Below are 22,298 nucleotides of genomic sequence, written 5' to 3'. Positions count from 1 at the left end.
ACACCTGGAATCCCAGCTACTTGGGAGGCTGAGGCAGGAGAATCGCTTGAACCCGGGAGGCGGAGGTTGCAGTGAGTTGAGATTGTGCCACTGCACTCCAGCCTGGGTGACAGAGCAAAACTCCATCTCAAAAAAAAGAAAGAAAGAAAGAAAGAAAAAAAAAAGAGCCTACTGAATACCCAGCCCAGAAGTGTAACAGTTTCATAAAAGTGTATCCAGCTGTTTTTCTACTAAATAAATTCTTCAACTCCAATTCCAATTTAGTAGTCTATATGTAACAAGGTTAGTAAGGTATATATACCTATTAATTCCTGGTAGAGAAAGTGTGGATAAAGGATATCTATGAATAATTTTATTTTATAATCTGAACTTCTTAGTAAAAGGAGTATTTTAAACAACCGCTACTAAGAAGGTGACTGATTTGAGTTCATCTCTGGGCTTCCACTTTGGCTAAAATGCTAATGTTCACAGTCAATGAAAAGAAAATGGAGAAACACAGGGCATGGTTGATCCATATGCATGACTGACTCTTGAAGAGCTAAGAGGTAACTGGACGGAATTAGCTGGCTCTTTGATTCCATAAGATCCTTCAAAATATTTTCTGAAGGATGAAATTAGGTAACAGATGTGAAAGTGCAATACTTTGAAAATTAAGAATCACTGGCACATGCAAGTTATTAATGAGCCGCTCCCTTTATGACGTTTTTATTCACTACTGGACTCTGAAAGGCTGTATGCGCCTGCTGTCTCTTTCTTTTCATTTTTCTTTTTCTTTTTTTCTTTCCGTTTCTTTTCTTTTTTCTTTTTCTCTTTCTCTCCTTCCTTTCCTCCCTCTCTTTCAAATCGATGACCTGACAGCATGCAGCAGTGGAGAGGGACCACATTAGTCAACTTACCTAATGCTTGCATGAATGGTGACATTACACAAGTTCACCTCTGTCACTCTTTCTATTCGACCCATTTGTGTCCTTGGAGGAATTTTTAAACACTTTCTGAGTTTTTTAATGTGTTTCACTTAAATGTATTCTCTTTCACATGGCAAGATATGTTCTTCTTTCTCTTCCTCTCTTCTTTCACTACTTTTTATGCATCTTAAGTATGAATGTCAGTAGGTGCCCATTGGTGAACCATTGGTGAAGTGGCTGGCCTTACTGTCTGATCATGTGCCTTTTGCATAATAGATACTCAAAAAATATGTGAATGAAATTTTTAAAAAAAGAAACAGGTGAGTTGCAGAGTTTTTTCCCCCTCATTTTTTTTTTTTTTTTTACAAATATGTCATCTGTCCTGGCAATAATATTTGTATTAAAAAATGTGTTAACCTAAATTTGGAAATTTTCTCTATTCAAGTATAGGGGATTATGGGATCTCAAGTGTTTGCCTTAAATATTGATGTTTTTCCTACAAACGTAACAAGGCAGAATGTAAAACTCCTTTGAAGTGAAGTAGGAATGGTGTTTGTTTTGGAGTACTGAAAAATCTTTTTACTCTTTAGGTATTATATGAGTTTATCTCTGTTTTGTCACCTAAGAGAAACAGAAAGCATGAGGAAATAATTCTTCTGTGGAATCTTCTGAAAGTGATATTGAATTCCCAAATCTCATCATAGAATATTGCCAATTGATGTTCACTTTAAGAGGCTTGATGATTGGTCTGTTTTCAACTAGTATGTTTATTTGCTTGTGCTTGTGATGTTGATGTGAGGAAAACCATTCCACAATTTGTTAAAATGATTAATGTTTTCTCCTTCCATTTTTTTAAGGAAATGGCAAAAATCCTTAATCACCCCAGAGTCTACGCTTTTCTGCACATACCAGTCCAGTCTGCCTCCGACAGCGTACTCATGGAAATGAAAAGAGAATACTGTGTGGCTGACTTCAAAAGAGTAGTGGATTTTCTGAAAGAGAAGTAAGTCTGTTAGTACTTAAGAAAATAACCATTTCTTTTTTCTTTCAAGAGCTTGTGGCAAAAATGCACTTATTGCAGCCTTACAATTAAAGGTACAAGAGAGAAGGCGAGACTTTGGAAGCTTTCAAAGCCTTTAAGTCTTCTTGGCACCTTTGATGTGGTTTTTTCTTTCTGCTCAGTTTATATCCACCTTCCATCTGTACATGACACACCATTAATTTGTGTAAGATTGCCAGTCGTTTTAAGGTAATGTGAATTGTGATTATTTTTATACCTGACCTGGTGGATGAAAACTGCTTTAGCTTTTGCTCTGTGTAAATCTCCTTTAATGTGGCTTTTTGAAGTCATGAACTGGTTTTGACATGGACGGAGGCCAAATCGTGTCACTACAAAAATAGATAATTTTCTACTAAACAGCATTTTTTAAAGAGTATCTGGAATGTCTGTGCTTTTGCACACAAAGCCCTGTAGTTTGCTTAAAGAATTGTGATTTACAAGAAGGTTTGAGGATTCTAATTTTTAAGGTTCAAATTGCTATTGACCAAAATTAAGGCATATTTACACAATGTCAGACATGAATGATAATTTTGTTTCCACAGAAAATACTTTCAGCCCTTAATTATGTTCTTCAAAACCCTGCACCTCATCATCACCAAACATTGACTGCCTTCTGTGATTATGCCAGGCAGGAAATGGAAGTACTGGCCAGGGTCACACAGAACCTTCTCAAGTCTGTGATGCTGTTCTCCCCTCTGGGGATATGTCATTTGTCTTGGCATATTTGTGGCCTGGGTCTTCCTACGTTTCATAAATTTTTTTCCATAGCCTTTTCCTCTGCTGTTTTGCTTAATTAAGATACAACTTTTTATTTCCATCGTCTTGTTTATAATTATGTACGTTTGTACTATGTCAGAGTACTGCATGGATACGATTGCTTTATACAAATTGTAAGAAATTATTTTTTTCCACCTTTAATTAGTCATTTATCCTAACTGCGTATGATCATTTTAAAATCATTTTCTTTCTTTTTCTTTTTTCTATTCTTCCATACCTTTCCTTTACGTATCTTTCTAAGTTTTTTTTAACCTCTAGGCTTTCTTGATTATCCTAACCACCAAGAATAAAGCTACTTAATGTACATTCAAACAAATACAGCTAATTGTCCAAATATTCAAATCAGTGCATAGAAGGTGTATTTATTAAGTACTACAACCTTCAAAGTCAAAAATGGAAAATAGATCTCTACCCTTGTTAATACTTTCAAATCTTGAACCGAACTGTGTTAGGCTAAAGAATATAGATTTTATGTGAAATGTCTGCCGTTGGCCTATAGCGCTTTCTTGCCTTTCTTCTATTATTGCAGGCAAATTTGTCTCACATAAGAGAGTTCTTTTGGGCACGCTGGCACTGGCAAATGGAATATTTTCAAAATTTCAAGTCAGTTGTTGCACTTGTGAAATTTCTTCCTTCTTTGCCTATTATAGCAGTAGCGAATAAAAACTTGATACTTGTTACACAATATTTTCCCAAGTATAGACATGCATCCCCTGTGCAGAATAGACTAGAACACTTTCCAGATAGTTTGTTGCATTCATGTGATTAAATGAGGTTAGGGAATCAGCACCTCTCTTTTATCTTTATTTGGTTGAGAGCTGACTCAGTTGTTGGAGGAATTACTGTGGCTACTTAACTGGGCAACAGTTTCACAAGTTATGTTGTTCTGAAGGTCTATTAAGTCTGTTCCATCTTGAACAGTTCCAGCAGCCTCCATGAGCTATATAGAGGTAAAGAGATGATCATGTCAGGTATTAGGAAATAGTCTCTTGGATTTCTTTGGATCTGGGTCCTTTCTTTGGATTCTGAGTTATTGTGAGGCATCTATGTAGTTTTTCTAGAAGTATTCGACCAACTGGAGGATCCTAGAACCAACTATGTTTCCCAGGTATCTCTAGTATGTCTAGCAATGAAAATATTAGACATACCTGGAGAAGATATTGGCGATGCCTGGAGATCACACTCCATCCCATACCCACCCATATATAATTTCAGTTTCAAGTGCCATGAGTCAGTTGGATTGTAGAGTATGAGTCTAGTCAGTTAGCATCTCCGAGAGATTTTTACATTAACTCTGTATTGTGTATATGCAGCAAGGGCAGAAGCAACCCTGGTATATAATTTCACATTTAGATTAAAAGTAAGATATATTGGAAAACTGTAGTAGGCAGCCAATATGACATACCTGCTTATGTATAGCAGATGACTGAGAAAACTTCAGGTAACCTATTTTTTTAAAAAAAGAAATCAGATAATCACTGCTAATAAAGTGATCCTAGGCCCGGCACAGTGGCTCACGCCTGGAATCCCAGTACATTGGGAGGCTGAGGTGGGTGGATCTCCTGAGCTCAGGAGTTCAAGATCAGCTTGGGCAACATGGTGAAACCCTGTCTCTATCAAAAATACAAATTAGCTGGGCATGTTGGCTCACACCTGTGGTCCCAACTACTTAGGAGACTGAGGTGGGAGAACCGACTGAGCCTGGGAGATGAGGTTGCAGTGAGCCAAGATTACACCACTGCACTCCAGCCTGGGCGACAGTGTGAGACCCATCTCAAAAAATGAAATAAAAAAGTGATCCTTGCATAGTTTTAGACAGTTCATCAGAACCATAAAATTGTGTATTTTATCTAGTCCATCTGTTACTTGCGAAGAATAGTATAGACTTACTCCCATGAGGACAGTATAATCAGCTTTGCCATTTAGCGAAAAAGAGTTTTCCTATCCTCTTGGGGAAGTCCATCTACCTAGTGAATAATTTCCAACTATTATGGACATTTAGAAATAAATGAAATGTTTTAGACTAGGCACGGTGGCTCATACCTGTAATCCCAGCACTTTGGGAGGCCGAGGTGGGTGGATCACCTGAGGTCAGGAGTTCAGGACCAGCCTGGCCAACATGGTGAAACCCCATCTCTACTAAAAAATAATAATAATAATGTATGTATATTTATATATATACACACACACACACAAATTAGCCAGGCATGGGCATGCACCTGTAATCCCAGCTACTCGGGAGGCTGAGGCAGGAGAATCACTTGAACTTGGGAGGCAGAAGTTGCAGTAAGCTGAGATCATACCACTGCACTCCAGCCTGGGCGACAGAGTGAGACTCCATCTCAAAAAAAAAAAGAGCCAGGCGCAGTGGCTCACACCTGTAATCCCAGCACTTTGGGAGACCAAGGCGGGTGGATCACAAAGTCAGGAGATCGAGACCATCCTATCTAACACAGTGAAACCTCATCTTTACTAAAAATACAAAAAAATTAGCCAGGCGTGGTGGCGGACACCTGTAGTCCCAGCTACTTGGGAGGCTGAGGCAGGAGAATGGCGTGAACCTGGGAGGCGTAGCTTGCAGTGAGCCGAGATCACGCCACTGCACTCCAGCCTGGGTGACAGAGCGAGACTCCATCTCAAAACAAAACAAAACAAAACAAAAAAAGAAAAAAGAAATAAGTGAAATATTGAAATATTTTAAATAGTTCGTATGTTTGACCTACTTTCCCCTATAAAAACTAGTATTGCTTTATGCCAAATAGATGAGTGCTTATTTTGGAAACACCAAAGTTTCAGGGCTTTCTTTAGAGTCACTAGTCTGGATAACTGATCCAGCACAAAATTGTCTTGTCCAGCCTTTATTAAAATTCAATACAGTATTTTCACTCTTGGAGGGCCTAACACTATCATGTTGTCCTGATTTGTGCTTAACACTCATTCATAAAATGATCCTGACTTAAAGTGGTATGTTTGGTGCTTTCTTTTTCTGTTTTCTTTTTAAAAATCCTTCCTAAATGGTGGCCCATTTCATTTACATCTCTTATTTCCCCAGAAATTTTTGTAATGTGCCTTTAACAAATAAAAGTCTGTCTTTCTTCTCCAGCAGTGTGAGGCTTCTCAAATATTAGTGTTATGAGTTATGGACAAGGCATTTCCTGATCCGTTTCCTTAAAAAATCCATTTTATAAGACAACCTACAGCATTTAAGATTGAAATCCAAACTATGGGGGTTTACCTGAAGCTGCAGGCTTTTAAACCACTAATTCTGTGATATTGGTAGAGTTGTGATTCTCAAACAGTGGAAGTGAAATATTTTTAATTAATTTTCTTTACAGTTGAAAATGGCCCATGTTTTAGCTGGGAGCAATGTAAGTTTACATATGATCCAACTAAGCTGGTTCATTATTCTCTTCAGTTGTTTGAAAGTTGGCAGCCATCATCACAACAGCAGCTGGATACAAGATAACCTAGCAGTGTTGGCACATGTTGAGGCATATGGGAATTTATTAAATCATGCAACCTTTGCAAAGAAGAGTGTCTAAATGACTTAATATACTAATTCAAACGACTGGCCATGAGCAATCATGTGACTTAAATTATTCTATTCAGATTTATTAATCCAATTGAACATTAACTGAGTAATTTGATGTTTTTATCTAAATGGATAAGATGATTTTTTGAAATATAAAATGGGATTTGTAGGGTTATGGGAAGAAAGTGTATAGAACAAAGCAAGAGATACAATTCTGGTTTTAAAAATAATCTGTGATTGGCTGGGTGCAGTGGCTCACACCTGTAATCCCAACACTTTGGGAGGCTGAGGTAGGAGGATCACTTGAGCCCAGGAGTTCCAGACCAGCCTGTGAGACCCTATCTCTACAAAGAAATAAAAATAAAAAAATTAGCTGAGCATGCTGGTGTGCACCTGTAGTCTCAACTACTAGGGAGGCTGAGGCAGGAGGATAACTTGAGCCCAGAAGTTGGAAGTTACAATGAGCTATGATCATGCTGCTGCACTCCAGTCTGCGTGACAGAGCAAGATCCTGTCTTTCAAAAAAAAAAAAATTTGTGTTTTTATATTTTAAAATATGTATCTTATATATTTTACTATCATTCATTGTCACATAACTGATGTCTCTGTTATCTTTTTAACTTATTACTGAGTTTTTTTAAAGTATAAAACATGAATGATTCTTTTTTTTTAATTTTTCCTGTATTTTTGAGAGAGTTACTTCCCAATTCAATGATTTTGTACTGCGTTATGTTGGGAATGATATAATTAGGGTTCCCAGGGCCTTAAGGCATTAGACAAGAACTTTAATTGGGCCTCTATCATTTGAGCAGCAGTGAATTTATAGTCATTCCCCAACATAAACAATACATTAACATATATTCAAAAAAATGACAACATGCAGAGTTCTTAAGCATATGTTTTAATGCTAAGTAAAGCAATCTTTAAGTCCTCAAGTTCACACATTAAAATGTGAAAGAAACATGTAAGAATATCCTCTGGATAGATACTTAAGAAATGAATCAGTTTATATATTAAAAGACCTAACTGTTTAGATAGACTATTTTGTTAGAAGTCCAGTAGCTTTTTGGTTTATGTTAACTAGACCTTAACTAGTCACCATGTCTATCTTTCTCACTTGGTAAATACAATTCGAATGAATTAATAAACAGTTTTGTTTTTACCCGCAAGTTGCATGGATCTAATGTTAAGTTGCGTCTTACTGTGGCATCTCTGTGTTGATTTTTAATCCCATGATATCATTCATTTTAGAATTTGCCATTATCATTTCTTAAGGTACTGTGTACTTCAGGGTTAATTTCCCTCGTTGCTTATAGAATATAAACCATTTTAGCACTGTGATATTTATTATTATTCCCCTAAGTTCACTATACCCAGAGACTGCCCAGTGAAATGCCACAGCTAATAAGCAATGAACACTCACAGGTAAAGGGCGAGGAGAGAACAAACTAGAGGGAAAGTAGCAGACTTGCAGAGGAAGTTTCATTCTCTGATCTCTCCACTGTATACTCATTCAGTGGAAGGGGCACAAGGGCATAAAACCAGTATTACTTTGGCAGGATGATGACTGTAAGTGAGTCACTGAGCTAACATATATCGTCCAGCCCATCCTATGACCTACTTTTCCAGCCTATCTGCAAAAAGGATGCTAAATTATTAACATCCTGAGTAATTTTTCTTTCCTGTCATTAGTGCTGGTCATCCATGTGTGCTTATTGGAACACAATCTGATAAGAGCTGTGTTATGTTAAATTAGTGTTTTATTCTGCCTTATTCATCTAGTTTTAGTGCTAGTGGCTTGGATATAAGTAGAAGAGAAAAAAAGAAATGCAAAAGAAAAAAAAAAGAATGATTCAGCAAGGATTAGATAATTATGTTTTCTTCCAGATGCATTCCCAGATGTGTTTCTGTTCACTAAGTAACCACCTTCAAAATAATTTAGGCAGAATACTTCCCTGAAAAATGTTTTCTGGCTTATGTCATCATATCTAGTATCTTTAGCTAAGTTGTTATTTTGGATAGCACTAAGGTCTTGTTCACTGTTTTTATCTTTTGCCAAATTTCTTTCTGAGGTAGTGAAGTTCTTTTCCCTTCTCTCCGTTGCTACTTTTAGAACTTTTCAAATGAATAAATACATATCATTAGATCAGTTATTTAGTAGAAAAACATATTTACTGTTTTTCGCTTCTCCAGTGTGTTGTTATATTTAGAAGATTATATGCTAAATAGATTATGGCATGATGTGCTAAATACCATATCATTTTGGGACTACCCCAAATTCGATTCACTGGTTTGAAGGCAACTGTTATTTTATGTTGACTTGCTTTCCATTTCCTTGTAGCCTGGTAAAGAAAAGAACCTCATTTTTCCTAAACTTTCATTCACTTTGTATCCTTCCTTTACAATATGATTATGTTATTCCTTTCAGAAATCATCTTCTCTTAATCTCCTGTGCATTTTTCCTGCCTCAGTGATATATCATAAATATAAGGGTCAAATCACATATACACGAAGTGGTAGAATAATAGCATTTTTCTTTGTTTGACAGAGTGTTTTCATATTCCACAGAGTTTGCATATTAACTCATTATGTTACAAAAACTTAGCAAAGTAGGTAGGGTTAGTATTTTTAATTTGCATTTTATAAAGCAAATATCAGGGTTCAGAATGGTTAGAAAGATTTGTTGAGGACAGGTGTGCTGGCTCATGCCTGTAATCCCAGCACTTTCAGAGGCTGAGGCAGGCAGATCGCTTGAGTCCAGGAGTTCGAGAACTGCCTGGACAACATAGCAAAACCCCATCTCTACAAAAAATACAAAAAATTAGCCAGGCATGGTAGCACTCGCCTGTAGTCCCAGCTACTTTGGAGGCTGAGGTGGGAGGATCAGTTGAGCCTGGGAGGCAGAGGCTGCCATGAGCCGAGATCACACCACTGCATTCCAGCCTGGGCAACAGAGCAAGACCCTGTCTCAAAAAAAATAAATAAATAAAAGAAGCCCAAAATGAATTAATGCATACTGTAACTATATACCCTCAGTTTCTACTGTGGTTCTTTTTACCAGTTCCAATAACATACATTAATTAAATGATTTATATTTTTATCAGTTATGTGTCCAGACTAGTAATAAATGGTAAGAATACCAATAATATGTAACATGATAATCATAATAAAACAATTATCTAATATTTTTGGGTGTTTACTTTTGTGCCAAGCACTACTGTTAAAGCATTGTATGCTTTAGGTTGCTTAATCCTCAAGGCCCAAAGATGTTAAGTAATTTGCCCAAAGTCATGCAGTTAGTGATAGAACCTTGATAAAATCCAGGCCAGGTGGTTACCCGGCCAGTACTCTTATCCATAGTGTTGTACTGCTGGTCTAATCTAAGGTATTTTCCTCTAGCATTGGAGACAATAAAGTGGATTCAGCAAATACTGAGGAGAAGAAATTTACAATGTAGACTTAGAAGAGAAGATGAGGAAGGCATGCATGGGGGTCAAAAGTAACTCCTTGGTATCTTGAGTAAGGCATAGTAGAAAATGATGTAGTTAATCCAGATAGGGAAATGAGAAGGAGGAGGAGTTTGGGTGGGAAAGATGAGTTTGATGTTGGACATGCTGAATTTGAAGTGACTATCTGGAAAATCTGGGAGAGAGCCCCCCTTAGGCTGTAGAAAACATGGGTCAGGAGCCAAGAAGAAAGATGAGGGTCTAGAGATAAATGCTTGGGAGTAATCAGCATTTGAGTAGTAGATGAAGTTATAGGTAATGAGATCATCCAGAAGGAAAAATGGAAGGGTAAGAACAGAAGTCTAGGGAACACCAATATTTCAATAATAATGGGAAAGGAAAAAGGATTCTGTGGCAGGTTAAAAAGGCAGGGTCAGGCCCGTGGAGGTGGAGACCCAGGAGGAAATAATACTATGGAAGCCAAGAGACAATACAGCTGTAGGAAAAGGAAGGGAATAAGGGCCAAATGTTATTGAGAGTTGCTTCTTATAAGCAAGCACTGGGCTGGGGGCTCTGGGGAGTATGAAAAAAACAAAAGATATTGTTAGATTGCTTTCTTTTCCAAATATCATGAGTATTCAAAAGTTATTGAGATGTACTAATGTCTAAAGTCAGAAATTTTCATGGTCCTTTTTGGACTGCAGCATCCCAGTTCCTAGCCCAGTGCTCAGTTTGTCCTCGTTGACACCCCCACAACTCTGCACTGTATATATGGCAGGAAGGGACTCGAGTAAGAAGCAGGGATAATACATGTCTGTTGAATGAATGGCACTTAACTCTGGAACTAATAAGAGAAAGGCTTAGAGCAGTATTTCTTGGTCTGTTTTAATTAAAGTTCTCTTTTCATAAACAAGAAAATCCTCTTTGCAGAAAAAGTGATACATTCCCTTTAATAGTACATAATACTTTGCCTTCTTAGAGATTCTGTGTTCTGTGGACCCCTGCTGGCTAATAGCTAACAATAATTATTAGGCAATATTTATTGAGCCTATAATATGTTGAAACCAGTGTGGTTTACATGGTACTAAGTGGTTTACATGAGTTAACTCCTTTAATTCTCACAATGGCACATATTACATACAAAATCTTATTATCCCCATTTTAGGGTGAAGAAATTTAGGTACATAGAAGTTAAATAACTTGCCTGAAATCACAGTGCTAATAATTGCCGGAGTTCAGATCCAAGCTCTACCTTGTGGATCTCCAAACTTTATTCATTGCTATTATAATTTCCAAGTAGGATCATTTTTGGAAACAATAGGGATGATAATTTTCCAATTAAAAATTGTACTGCGCTATTAAATAGAAAAGTTATATTATACACGCCATCTCCTGGACATTTAATACAACATTCTATAGTCAATATCTCCTCCTTTTTACCTTCACTTTCCATCCAGTCACTGGGTGAAGGGATCGATAAAGAAGCTGTGTTTGTTAAAACAGAACGACTATATGCTCCAGCAGTCCCACTACTAGCTGTTTATCCAAAGGAAAGGAAATCAGTAACAAAGAGATACCTGTTCCCCCATGTTTATTGCAGCCCTATGCCCAATAGGCAAGATAAGGAATCAGCCTAAATGTCCATCATCAGATGAATGGATAAAGATATAGCACACACCAGAATACTATTCAACCATAAAAAGAATGAAATTTTGTCATGGCAGCAACATGGATGGAACTGAAGGTTATTATGTTTACTGAAATACACCAGGCACAGAAAGACAAATACTGCGTGTTCTCACTCATATGCTGAAGCTAAAAAAGTTGATCTCATGGAGATAGAACATAGAATGATGCTTACCAGAGAGTGGAAAGGGAGGCAGGTGGTGATGAAGAGAGATTCGTTAAGGGGTACAAACATATAGCTAGATAGAAGGAATAAGTTCTAGTGTTCGGTAGCACAGTAGAGTGACTATAATTAACAACAATTTAGTGTATATTTCCAAATAGCTAGAAGAAAAGATTTGAAATGTTCCCAACGCAGGAAATGATACATTTTGAGGAATAGATATCTTAAATACTCTAATTGATCATTACGCATTGTGCGCATATATGAAAATATCACATATACCTTCCATAAATATGCATAATATTATGTATCCATTTTTTATGTGACATTTTTAGAAAATGAAGCTATGTTTGAATGTGAACATGAGGAGAAAAACTACAAATAAAAGTAATGAGTGTTTTATCTGTAATAACATCTTTAATTATAAAACTGCAGAGTTTCCTAATGAAGTATGTGTACATGTTTTAAAATAAAATGCTAATGCCAGTGGTTGTTACATGTTGCGAAGCTATTATCCATTCTAAACTACATTTCAAAAACTGTAAGTCCTCATGTCTTCCTCCTACTTATCTTCCTTTCTTAAAGCCAAGTATATTACATCTCTAGCTTAAACTCCTGCCCATAAGCACCCTGTATTCCTAACCACACATCCATTTCATCACTTGCTGCAGGCACAGGGAGAGTCAATGGAGGGTCACTGTTGCCTCCTTGTACTCCTCGTTATCATCATTCTCATGTTCACTGAGTCCTCATTATGTGAATGGTCCACTTTAGGACCTTATATTCCTATTGAAAATCAGGAAGAAATCAAGGGGGCATGTACAGTATGTGTACTTTTGAATATTCTACTGGACTTTGCAGTAATAAGAAAAGGTGCCCTAATTAAGTCCTCAGAAAACAATGAGAAAAAGAAGACTAGGTGATGTAACCCACAATTTTTTTAAAATGCTGAATCTCAGATTATTAAGATCTAACCAGGGCTGGGTGCGGTGGCTCACGCCTGTAATCCCAGCATTTTGGGAGGCTGAGGTGGGCAGATCACAAGGTCAGGAGATTGAGACCATCCTGGCTAATACGGTGAACCCCATCTCTACTAAAAATACAAAAAATTAGCCGAGTGTGGTGGTGGGTGCCTGTAGTCCCAGCTACTCGGGAGGCTGAGGCAGGAGAATGGAGTGAACCCGGGAGGTGGAGCTTGCAGTGAGCCAAGATTGTACCACTGCACTCCAGCCTGGGCGACAGAGCGAGACTCCATCTCAAAAAAAAAATAAGATCTGACCAATTTGAATTCTGGAAATAGGATCAAAATGTCCCTGTGAATTAACATTAATTTCAAAAGAGACTAAATTTTGCATTTATTCTATTAGTATTTATTTGTTACAGACCGTGTGTCCAGCACTTGTTAGGTATAGAATATTAAGAAATTAGTAAAACTTGATAACTGTCTTTTAGGGACTGATATTCTTAAGTTGTAGTTAATATTAGGTAGATGTTTATAAGCCAGAATGTTTGGTAAGTATGGTAAAACCCCGGTGTTAAATCCAGTATGCAAGGAACGTAAATGTTTATTATAGGTTTTGTATGGATGAAAAAGAAATACTGAATTTAGAGGTCTTAGATGAAAATCCATCCCCTTTCTTCACATAATTATACTTTATAAGTTTCATTTTATTTGTGATATAATTAAATCTACCAGTGTAGAGAAAGATTTTAACTAGGTTACATATGCACACACACGTTTGCATGCATATATATTTATGTATATAAAAGTTGTAGTTTGATTCATCTGCAAGCGACAGAAAAAATACGGCGTAAAAAATAAAAGTTTATTTCTCAGTCATGTAAATGAAGTCCAGAGCCAAATGGTGGAACTCTGTAAGCCTCCAGCATGTCAGAGATGTAGGATTGAACTTTCATCTCACGGTCAAAGATGGCTACTTAATCCCCAGCCATCACATCTGCATTCCAGACAGTAGAAAGGCAAGGGGCAAACAAGAGTGCATGTTTCTTCCCTTCTAATACTTTCTGAAAGTCATACCCATCACTTTTGATTATGTCAGATTGTCAGAACTTAGTCATATGACCACACTTACCTGCAAGAGAGGCTAAGAAAATTTAGTGTTTAGTTTGAGTTTTTTTGTCTCCCTTTAAAGAGCCTCTTGGAAAGAAAGGGAGATGAAATGGTGGGGAGCAATTAGCAGCCTTTGCCACAGTCACCATTTGTCCACTGTGCTTGCCACACACAGAACTTACTCTAAGAGAGAGAACCCCAGTCCCATCTAGTTACCCTGTCATTTTATAAGTGCGTGATCTCTGGGCGATGCTCTGTGCTTTTCAGGAAGTCCAGGTGTGGCTTTCCATGCGCTGATGGGTATAAGCTAAAAAGCAACCTAACATTCCCAATATAAAATAGAATGGAAATAAGAAAATATTTAAAGCTCCCATTTGAAAACTGGGAGAATAAGAAACACGTGAGTTTTCAGTAGGAATTATTAAACCTTGCTTGGTGGAAATCCTGGAGCCTTTCTGTGCAAGCACTGCAGGACAGTCTTTAGTAGCCCGTCTGATGGCCCCTGGCTTTCCTCTGTGACGGATACGCCTTAGTCCTTTGTCCTCTGTTGCTCCTGTCTTCTGTGTCCATATCTGAGATGGTATTAGGGTGAATGCTCTTCTGAGTGGGTTCTAACACTTCTTTCTGGTACCAGCATGAGCCCTGGCAATTGTGTTAGGGGTTGTACAGTAGCGGGCTGTGCAGACCATCCTGCATTTTTGGCAGTCCAAGTCCCTCACAAACTTAGTAGCCTTCTAGTCTGTTTCTTGTCAGTTCCATGAACAACTATAGGCAAAGGTCTTAACTGGACATAGTTTTGAACCTAAAGATTCTGTCTTTTATTTACTGGCCTCTGTCCTTCTTCCCTACTCTGAACTTACTGATGACTCCTTTGAGGTCATCTGAAGCACTCTTAATCACGTCTCTGCCAAGAAACTCAGCTCATGTATGATAGGGCACCAGTCTTCTGAGGTGACTATGATACTGTAGCCAATGCTTGTAATTGCTTTGCTTGGCTTTTTCAGACCTCCAAACATCAAAATCACAGGACCCTCAGTCAAATTTAATTCTAATTCACAAGGAGAGTGGTTTTCTAAGCAAAGCTGTTTCCTTTCTCTATCTTCTTTGTTTTCTTTTCTTTTCTTTTCTTTTCTTTTCTTTCTTTCTTTCTTCTTTCTCTTTTCTTTTCAGGTATAAGTCCATCTTATTTCTTTTTCTAAATTTTTTACTTTTAAGTAAATTTATATGGGTACATAGTAAATGTATATATTTATGGGCACGTGAGATACTTTAGGCATACACTGCATAATAATCACAGAGGTATCTGTGATAAATGAGGTATCTGTCACCTCAAGTAATTTTTCATTTCAGCAAAGCTGCTTTCTTACTCAGCTTGCAACCAGCTAGCTATAGTCTGAGTTCCTTGTTACTAAGAGCAATAAGAAGGAGCCAGCTATATTCAACATTCTGAATTTTTTGTAATATCTCTACAGCTGTAGACTGAGTTAACATTTGGACTGTCTTCCAAGGTTCAGCAGGGGACAATGTGACCAGATATTTTGCTGACATAACATTAATTACTTTTCCAGCCTGCAGTGTGAGGCCTTGCTGCCCAAAATGTGACAAACGAGTATCACACTTTTAGGTTCTGTCACATATAGTATCCCACTTTGATTGGATTGGTTTGGGCTGTCAATGACCAAAAACATAAAACAGTGTCTCAAACAAGATAGATAGATATCACTTTCTCACATTTTAAAAAAAAAAAAAAACTTAAGATGTAGCAATCTTGTGCTGGTGGACAGTCCACAGCATCAATGACTCAGGATTCTGTCCTGTTGCTCAGCTATCCTCTGTCTCATGGTCCATGATGACTGCTGAAAATTCAACCACCACATCTGCATTCCAGCCAGGAAGAAGGAGAAATAGTTAAATAAGTATGTGCCCCACCCTGCTTTGAAGGTTACTGTCTTAGAAATTGTACATGACACTTCCACTTATATCTCATTGATTAGAACATAACTTTCCCTAGCTGCAAGGGAAACTAGAAAATAACACATTTCTTCTGGACATCCATGTATGTAGCTCAGAATCCATTTATATGGAAAATGAAAGAAATGGATATGGAGGGACCTCTGAAAATCTCTACCACAATAGGTACTTCTAAAAAGTTCTCAGGCCAGGTGCGGTGGCTCACGCATATAATCCCAGCACTTTGGGAGGCCAAGACGGGCAGATCACGAGGTCAGGAGATCGAGACCATCCTGGCCAACACAGTGATCCCCGTCTCTACTAAAAATACAAACAAACAAACAAAAATTAGCTAGGCGTGGCGGCGGGCACCTGTAGTCCCAGCTACTCAGGGGGCTGAGGCTGGAGAATGACATGAACCCGGGAGGCGGAGCTTGCAGTGAGCTGAGATTGTGCCTCTGAACTCCAGCCTGGGCGACAGAGCGGGACTCCGTCTCAAAAAAAAAAAAAAAGAAAAGAAAAGTTCTCATGTTGTAGGGTAATAACTTCCCCCAAAAAGAACTGAATTTTTTTTATCATATCTCTAAGTACTAATTATGTTCTCTTGAGTGTCAATACCGAATTTTGCACATGACTCAATATTTGGTTTTTGTTCTCTTATGATGACAAAGTCTTCATTTTTAAAAAATGCTATCTCCTAATTTAATCTCACAAATTAAACAATATCTTGAGGATTATCAGCTGTCTATGTTGAGTGACTATCAGAAAATTTCATTTGATATAAGACTTAAAGAAATTTAACTGCTAGAGGTTTTTTTCCAATATCAGACAGGAATTGGTGTTATTTCAGTTTTTTTATGTTCTAGATTTCCTTATTGTAGTATGTACGCAGCAATTGCCTCAGCCTCATGGTGAGTCCCTTTTGCGGTTCTAGAAACCATCTAAGGCATATGTTTCTCCCACTGCTTCTATTAACAATTCCAGGCATCCAGTACAGGTGTCCAGTACATTGGAGTCAGCCTGCTGCCGGAATTACTAAATAATTTCTATCAGAACAAAAGAGATGGAGAGGAGAAAATCCAATTTTTCTATTTTCTTTGTTTTCAACCCAGTGTTTCCTCTAATTTGTATGGGGTTACTTATGTGATCTGCTTTAGTTGATTTTGATCAATGAAATCAGTGTTTTTTTTTGTTAGCAGTCTTTAAAGAAGTAAACAGATTTCTTTTTCCTCAACTTTTATTTAGAGCAAATTGCTTTTAGTCTAACCATGTAAATAAGACCAAGCATCGACTTTCTTATAGAAAATACTATTTTAATTCAACTGTCCCACAGTGATTCTTTTTCCTGTACTTTCTCCTAATTTACTATGATTCAATCTTTTAATTGCACATTTGGAAAATACATTATTCTTTTTAAGTTTTTTTCTTGAAAAAAATTGTTTCATTGTCCAGTTTGTTTTGACTCTTATCAACAATTCTGCTAATTGGGTTTCTTTCTTTTTCCCCTTTTAAATAATCTGTACTTTAAAGAATCGTGGGCCGGGTGCGGTGGCTCAAGCCTGTAATCCCAGCACTTTGGGAGGCCGAGACGGGCGGATCACGAGGTCAGGAGATCGAGACCATCCTGGCTAACACGGTGAAACCCCGTCTCTACTAAAAAATACAAAAAACTAGCCGGGTGAGGTGGCGGGCGCCTGTAGTCCCAGCTACTCGGGAGGCTGAGGCAGGAGAATGGCGTGAACCCAGGAGGCGGAGCTTGCAGTGAGCTGAGATCCGGCCACAGCACTCCAGCCTGGGCGACAGAGCGAGACTCCATCTCAAAAAAAAAAGAAATAAATAAAGAATCGTGATAGCTGGGTGCAGTGGCTCACACCTGTAATCCCAGCACTTTGGGATGCCAAGGCAGGTGGATCACTTGAGGTCAGGAGTTCGAGACCAGCATGGCCACCATGACGAAACCTCATCTCTACTAAAAATACAAAAATTAGCCAGGCGTGGTGGTATGCGCCTATAATCCCAGCTACTCAGGAGGCTGAGGCATGAGAATCGCTTGGACCCGGGAGACGGAGGCTGCAGTGAGCTGACATTGTGCCACTGAACTCCAGCCTGGGTGACAAAGTGAGACTCTGACTCAAATAAATAAATAAATAAATAAAGAATCATGATACAATTCAGTTTTTGGAGAGTGTTTTTCTACTTATAAAAAATATCAGATTCCATCTTAACTTTTATAGTGTAATCCCCCACATTAATATGTTCACTGCCTTCAAATAATTCTATAATTACTAATATTTATTGAACACTTAAAATGTATGAGTCACATATATATATATGACCTCATTTAATTATTACAACGATTCTATGAAACAGAATCCCAGTGAACCCCATGGATGTCTATCTTTTATACATGAGGAAAGTGAAGCACAGAGAGCTTGAAGTTACACAGATAGTAGGTAGAAGAGAGTTTGAACCCAGGTTGCCTAGTTCCAGAGCTGATGCTTTTTACCTGTTGCACTTCACTCTTCCTCATTGCCCACCCCTCTGAAGAGTGACCTACCTCCCCACACCACTTGCTGTCTCCACCTTCCCTACCTTCCATCAACTCCTTGATCCTCTGAAATCTGGTTTCTGTTAACTCTGTGTTATTGTATCTGCTCTTGTTAAATTCCTAATTGTGGACTCTGGCAGGCAGTCTTTCATCCTTATTTTGTTCACTTTCTTATGTTGGCCACCCCCTCCTCCTTGAATCAATTCATTTCAGTCAACCAATTCTCTCCCTGCACCTTCCATTCACCCATCCATCCATCCATCCATCCATCCATCCATCCATCCATCCATCTATCCATCTTATTTACTTCAGTGTTCCTCAGGCACACATCCAAACAACCACATCAGAAACTTCTTTTGGACTTCCTTCTTACCTTCTCCCACCCAGTCTACTCTGGCACCAGGTCCCCTCAATGTGTCTTCTGAATGACTCATGTCTAATTTCTTCATGCCCACCATCACTGCCTCTTTGAGAAAGTATAGGTGGGACATTCTCTTGAATTGTGTTGTCTCCCAAATCTCTTTCATAACTCTAGCCTCACTCCTTCCAATCCACCCTTCACTGTATTGCCAGAAATTTTCTTTCTAAAATAGAAACCTTGTATTTCTTTGATCAAAATTATTTCATAGCTCCCCATTGCCTACAGTACAAGGAACAGTAACAACGGCAGTTATACCATTACCACTCACTGATTTGTTCTACATGCCAGCAATTATGCAAAGTATTTTACATAATCTCCATATAGATTATCTTAATCTCCATATAGATTATCTCTTCATTATGGCACATACCACATTGCTGTTTGATTGTATGCATGTGTCCTCTCCTACAGACTCCCCCATATAATGTCAGGAGTATTTTTGTATGTATGTTTTCAGTGCCTGAAACAAATCCATTAAATCTTTGTTGAATGAAGGATTTCTTTTGTTGGAGTTATAAGCAGGTAACTTATGTTTGTAGGATGTGGAGACTTCAGAATCTTGTAGTAGAAGGAAATAGAATCCCTAAGGAAGGTATAGCAAGGGCTTTGCTGGCTTGGGCAGAATATTAGTTCTTGGTCAAAGGAAGCAGTTACCCAGAACAGCCGCCTCTTCTAAGTCTTTGTAACCGCATCCTCACCTCATTGTAGCAGAATTTGGGGAATGGGTGAAGATGATGACTATCTCTAGGGTTTGGTTCAGTACATACAACCTGCTACTGGAAGTTTCACACCTATATGCACCCTATAGTTTAAGGCGAAATAACTGTATTCTGTAGTAAACAGACTCGGAATGTATATTGCTTTCCCAGCTGTGGTTTATCTAATTCTTTACTGCTGTAAATGACAGTGATTTCATTGTTATTATTGTTATAAAGTGACTTATTCTTCCAAGCTATTTTATATTTCTTAAATGATTAATCTTTACACAGCATTGTTATCCCAGGTTTAGTAATAAAAATTGTGAATTTTCTTTCTTGGGTTTAATTTAATTTCTTATAAATTAAAATATATAAAATTTAATTTAATTCCTCCATTTCTGAGGTGTTGTAAAGGGTGTTAGATGAGGTTACCAACACTTTTAGGTCATGTTACCAATAGGAATTTGACATTTATATGAATAAAAATAATATCAAGTGTTACAAAAACTAATATAGAATCGCAAGGGCTATCAACCTCTATGCTTGAGGCCATAAATTGATTGCCAGCAGGGGTCAAACAGGAGGCTCCGCATTCTCTGTACAGTCTCCCTGGGGTAAACCATTGCAGTATTTGGTGTACCAGCAGAAAGGGCAGTGTGAATTTACACCATCCTCAAAACAAATTGCTGAAATATTCACCTCTTATCAGAGGTGTGGACTCATAGCACTTCTTATTTAATACCTAATGATAGAGTCCAGGGTTATTTTTCCAAAAATAATATCAAGCCACGGAAAATAAATGTAATAATTTTGTCAAATGTATGCAGTCAGGCTTTGTTTGGTCCACTCTGGTATGCTTAGAGAGAGGGTCTTATTTCTGTTTTTTGTGCAGGAGCTCCTGTGAAAATGATCTAATTGGGTGCTAATTTACGTAAGACAGAGTGCTAATACCAAAGTTGATTTTTAAAGTACGAATGTGTATATGTTGCTGTTTTCACTGATGTCTGTTTATTTCATGTCACCCTATTGGAAAGTATTCTTATTAAAATAAAATTCATTTAAGTTTGGAATAAGCCAGAGTAATGGAAATTATAATGAGATATAAAATTGAAACATTGCTTACCCTGTTGCAAATATTATGACATTGGGTACTGTTGATAAAATTAACTCTTTTAGATCAGAACAAACCTTTATTGGTCTAAAATTGAATAACACAAGTTTTTACGTTATTATTTGTTTTCAGTCATTACTTTTATGATTTGTCGTAGTGTTTTTCTGTGTGAAGGTAGGTTGTGACTCTTTTTGTTCTCTACTTCCTCACAGGCTATTTATATGAAGTTGTAGCCTATAAAGTAGGGTTTTCTCCTCTTGGTAAAAGGGAGGATATAAATGCCCCACCTTGTTTTACCTCCTTTGCTTTGTCATCTGTCATACTCCTCATTTGTTATTTATTTATTTGTTTATTTAGAGACAGAGTCTCTCTGTGTCGCCTAGGCTGGAATGTAATGGTGAGATGCGTCTCACTGCAGCCTCCACCTCCCATGTTCAAGCAATTCTCCTGCCCCAACCTCTCTAATAGCTGGGATTATAGGCACCCACCACCATGCCCGGCTAATTCTTATATTTTTAGAGATGGCATTTCACTGTGTTGGCCAGGCTGGTCTCAAAATCCCAACCTCAAGTGATCTGCCTGCCTTGGCCTCCCAAAGTGCTGGGATTACAGGCGTGAGCCACTGGGGCTGGCCCCTCCTCATTTGTTGTTAGGTGGTGGTGGGTTTTTTGTTTGTTAAGCTAGCAGATTTATTTTGTCCTCACCTGGAGTTACTCCTTTTCTCTCTTTCTTGCTGTCTTCTTTTTTAAGAGAAATCATTTCTACAGTTGCCCATTTGTTACAACACTGCAAATGTATCACTTTTTTTTTTCTAATTAAGATCCTGTATAGTATTCTTTCTACTGCTGTGTCAGGTGCTGTGTATAGAATTAGAGTTCCTAGAGGAATTTTGTCTTGCATTAAAAAATAGACTTGAGGCTATATAACACAAATATTAGTGGTGTAGTCTGTGATTAGATATATGAAATTTCAATAATACCTTTGCCAGAGGCCTGAGGGATTCATGCAGTTGTAGCAATAGCCTGTGGTTCCGCTGTTGTAAATGATTACTGTCTTGTATGGTATGCATTACAGTGATTTTCGAAATTTTTTTCTTAATTGGATATATATAGGAGTCATCATCCATACAGCAATAGGCAAAATAGAACCACTGAAATTTATGCTTCAAAATGTTTCATATGCTCACAAGCCACTAGGAGATGCTAAATAACAGTATGGCTATTTAGTTTACTTTTTTCAACTAGCATTGAGGAAAGAACCCTAGAAGTTGCTTCCAGCTTAATTTTTACCTTTTTTTTTTTAATACAGTAGCCACTGTCTCTTTCGTTTCTTTGTTATCCGATAAGTATTTTATGTCCAAAGTAAAAATGCTTTTCTAACACCAGTGTTCTAAATGATACAGTTTAAAAGCCCTAGAAGCCGTGGTGCTAACCCAATTAGAAACACATTTTTCTCTCTTCCCTTTTTCTTTCACACTTTCCTCCAAAAAAAGTAAAAACTAAGGGATAAGATAGTTTTTGCCCATTTAATTAACATGCTTATGAGCGTGTGGAATTAGACTGTAACTTAGAAGTCATAGTCTGGCTTCCTTCATTTTCATTTTTTTGGAGAAGTTATTTCTTCTCCCTTTCACATGTATTTAGTGGCGAGGGCAGTGTCTAGTTTTCCATGGCACCACCTGGCTGCCATAAAAGGCTCGTTCACTCACAGTGTTAGACAGAAATATATGTTGGTTATATTAGAAATAGTGCCATATCTTCAACTACTTTTAGCTGTTTTTGACAGAAAGGAACTCTAACAGAGTTCACAGGTTCAAAGGTACTATTATGTACTTCTGTCTTTTTTATTTTTATATTTATTTATTTTTTTATGAGACAGTTTTGCTCTTGTTGCCGAGGCTGGAGTGCAATGGCACAATCTTGGCTCACCA

At 37.8% G+C, this 22,298-nt stretch overlaps 1 protein-coding gene across 6 annotated transcripts in view; it reads left to right on the top strand.

Moving 5' to 3' along the window:
* The window catches only part of CDKAL1 (CDKAL1 threonylcarbamoyladenosine tRNA methylthiotransferase), a 713,545-nt gene that overhangs the window by 479,775 nt on the left and 211,472 nt on the right, over positions 1-22,298 (top strand). For all 6 annotated transcript variants that reach the window (XM_074038810.1, XM_005553933.4, XM_045389964.2 and 3 more), the window contains one exon: positions 1,763-1,908. In XM_074038810.1, the coding sequence (XP_073894911.1) occupies positions 1,763-1,908 (146 nt within the window). The remainder of the gene's footprint in view (positions 1-1,762; positions 1,909-22,298) is intronic.

This window comes from Macaca fascicularis, chromosome 4, assembly GCF_037993035.2.
Source record: "Macaca fascicularis isolate 582-1 chromosome 4, T2T-MFA8v1.1".
NCBI lineage: Eukaryota > Metazoa > Chordata > Mammalia > Primates > Cercopithecidae > Macaca > Macaca fascicularis.
This window is presented reverse-complemented; position numbering and strand designations above follow the sequence as displayed.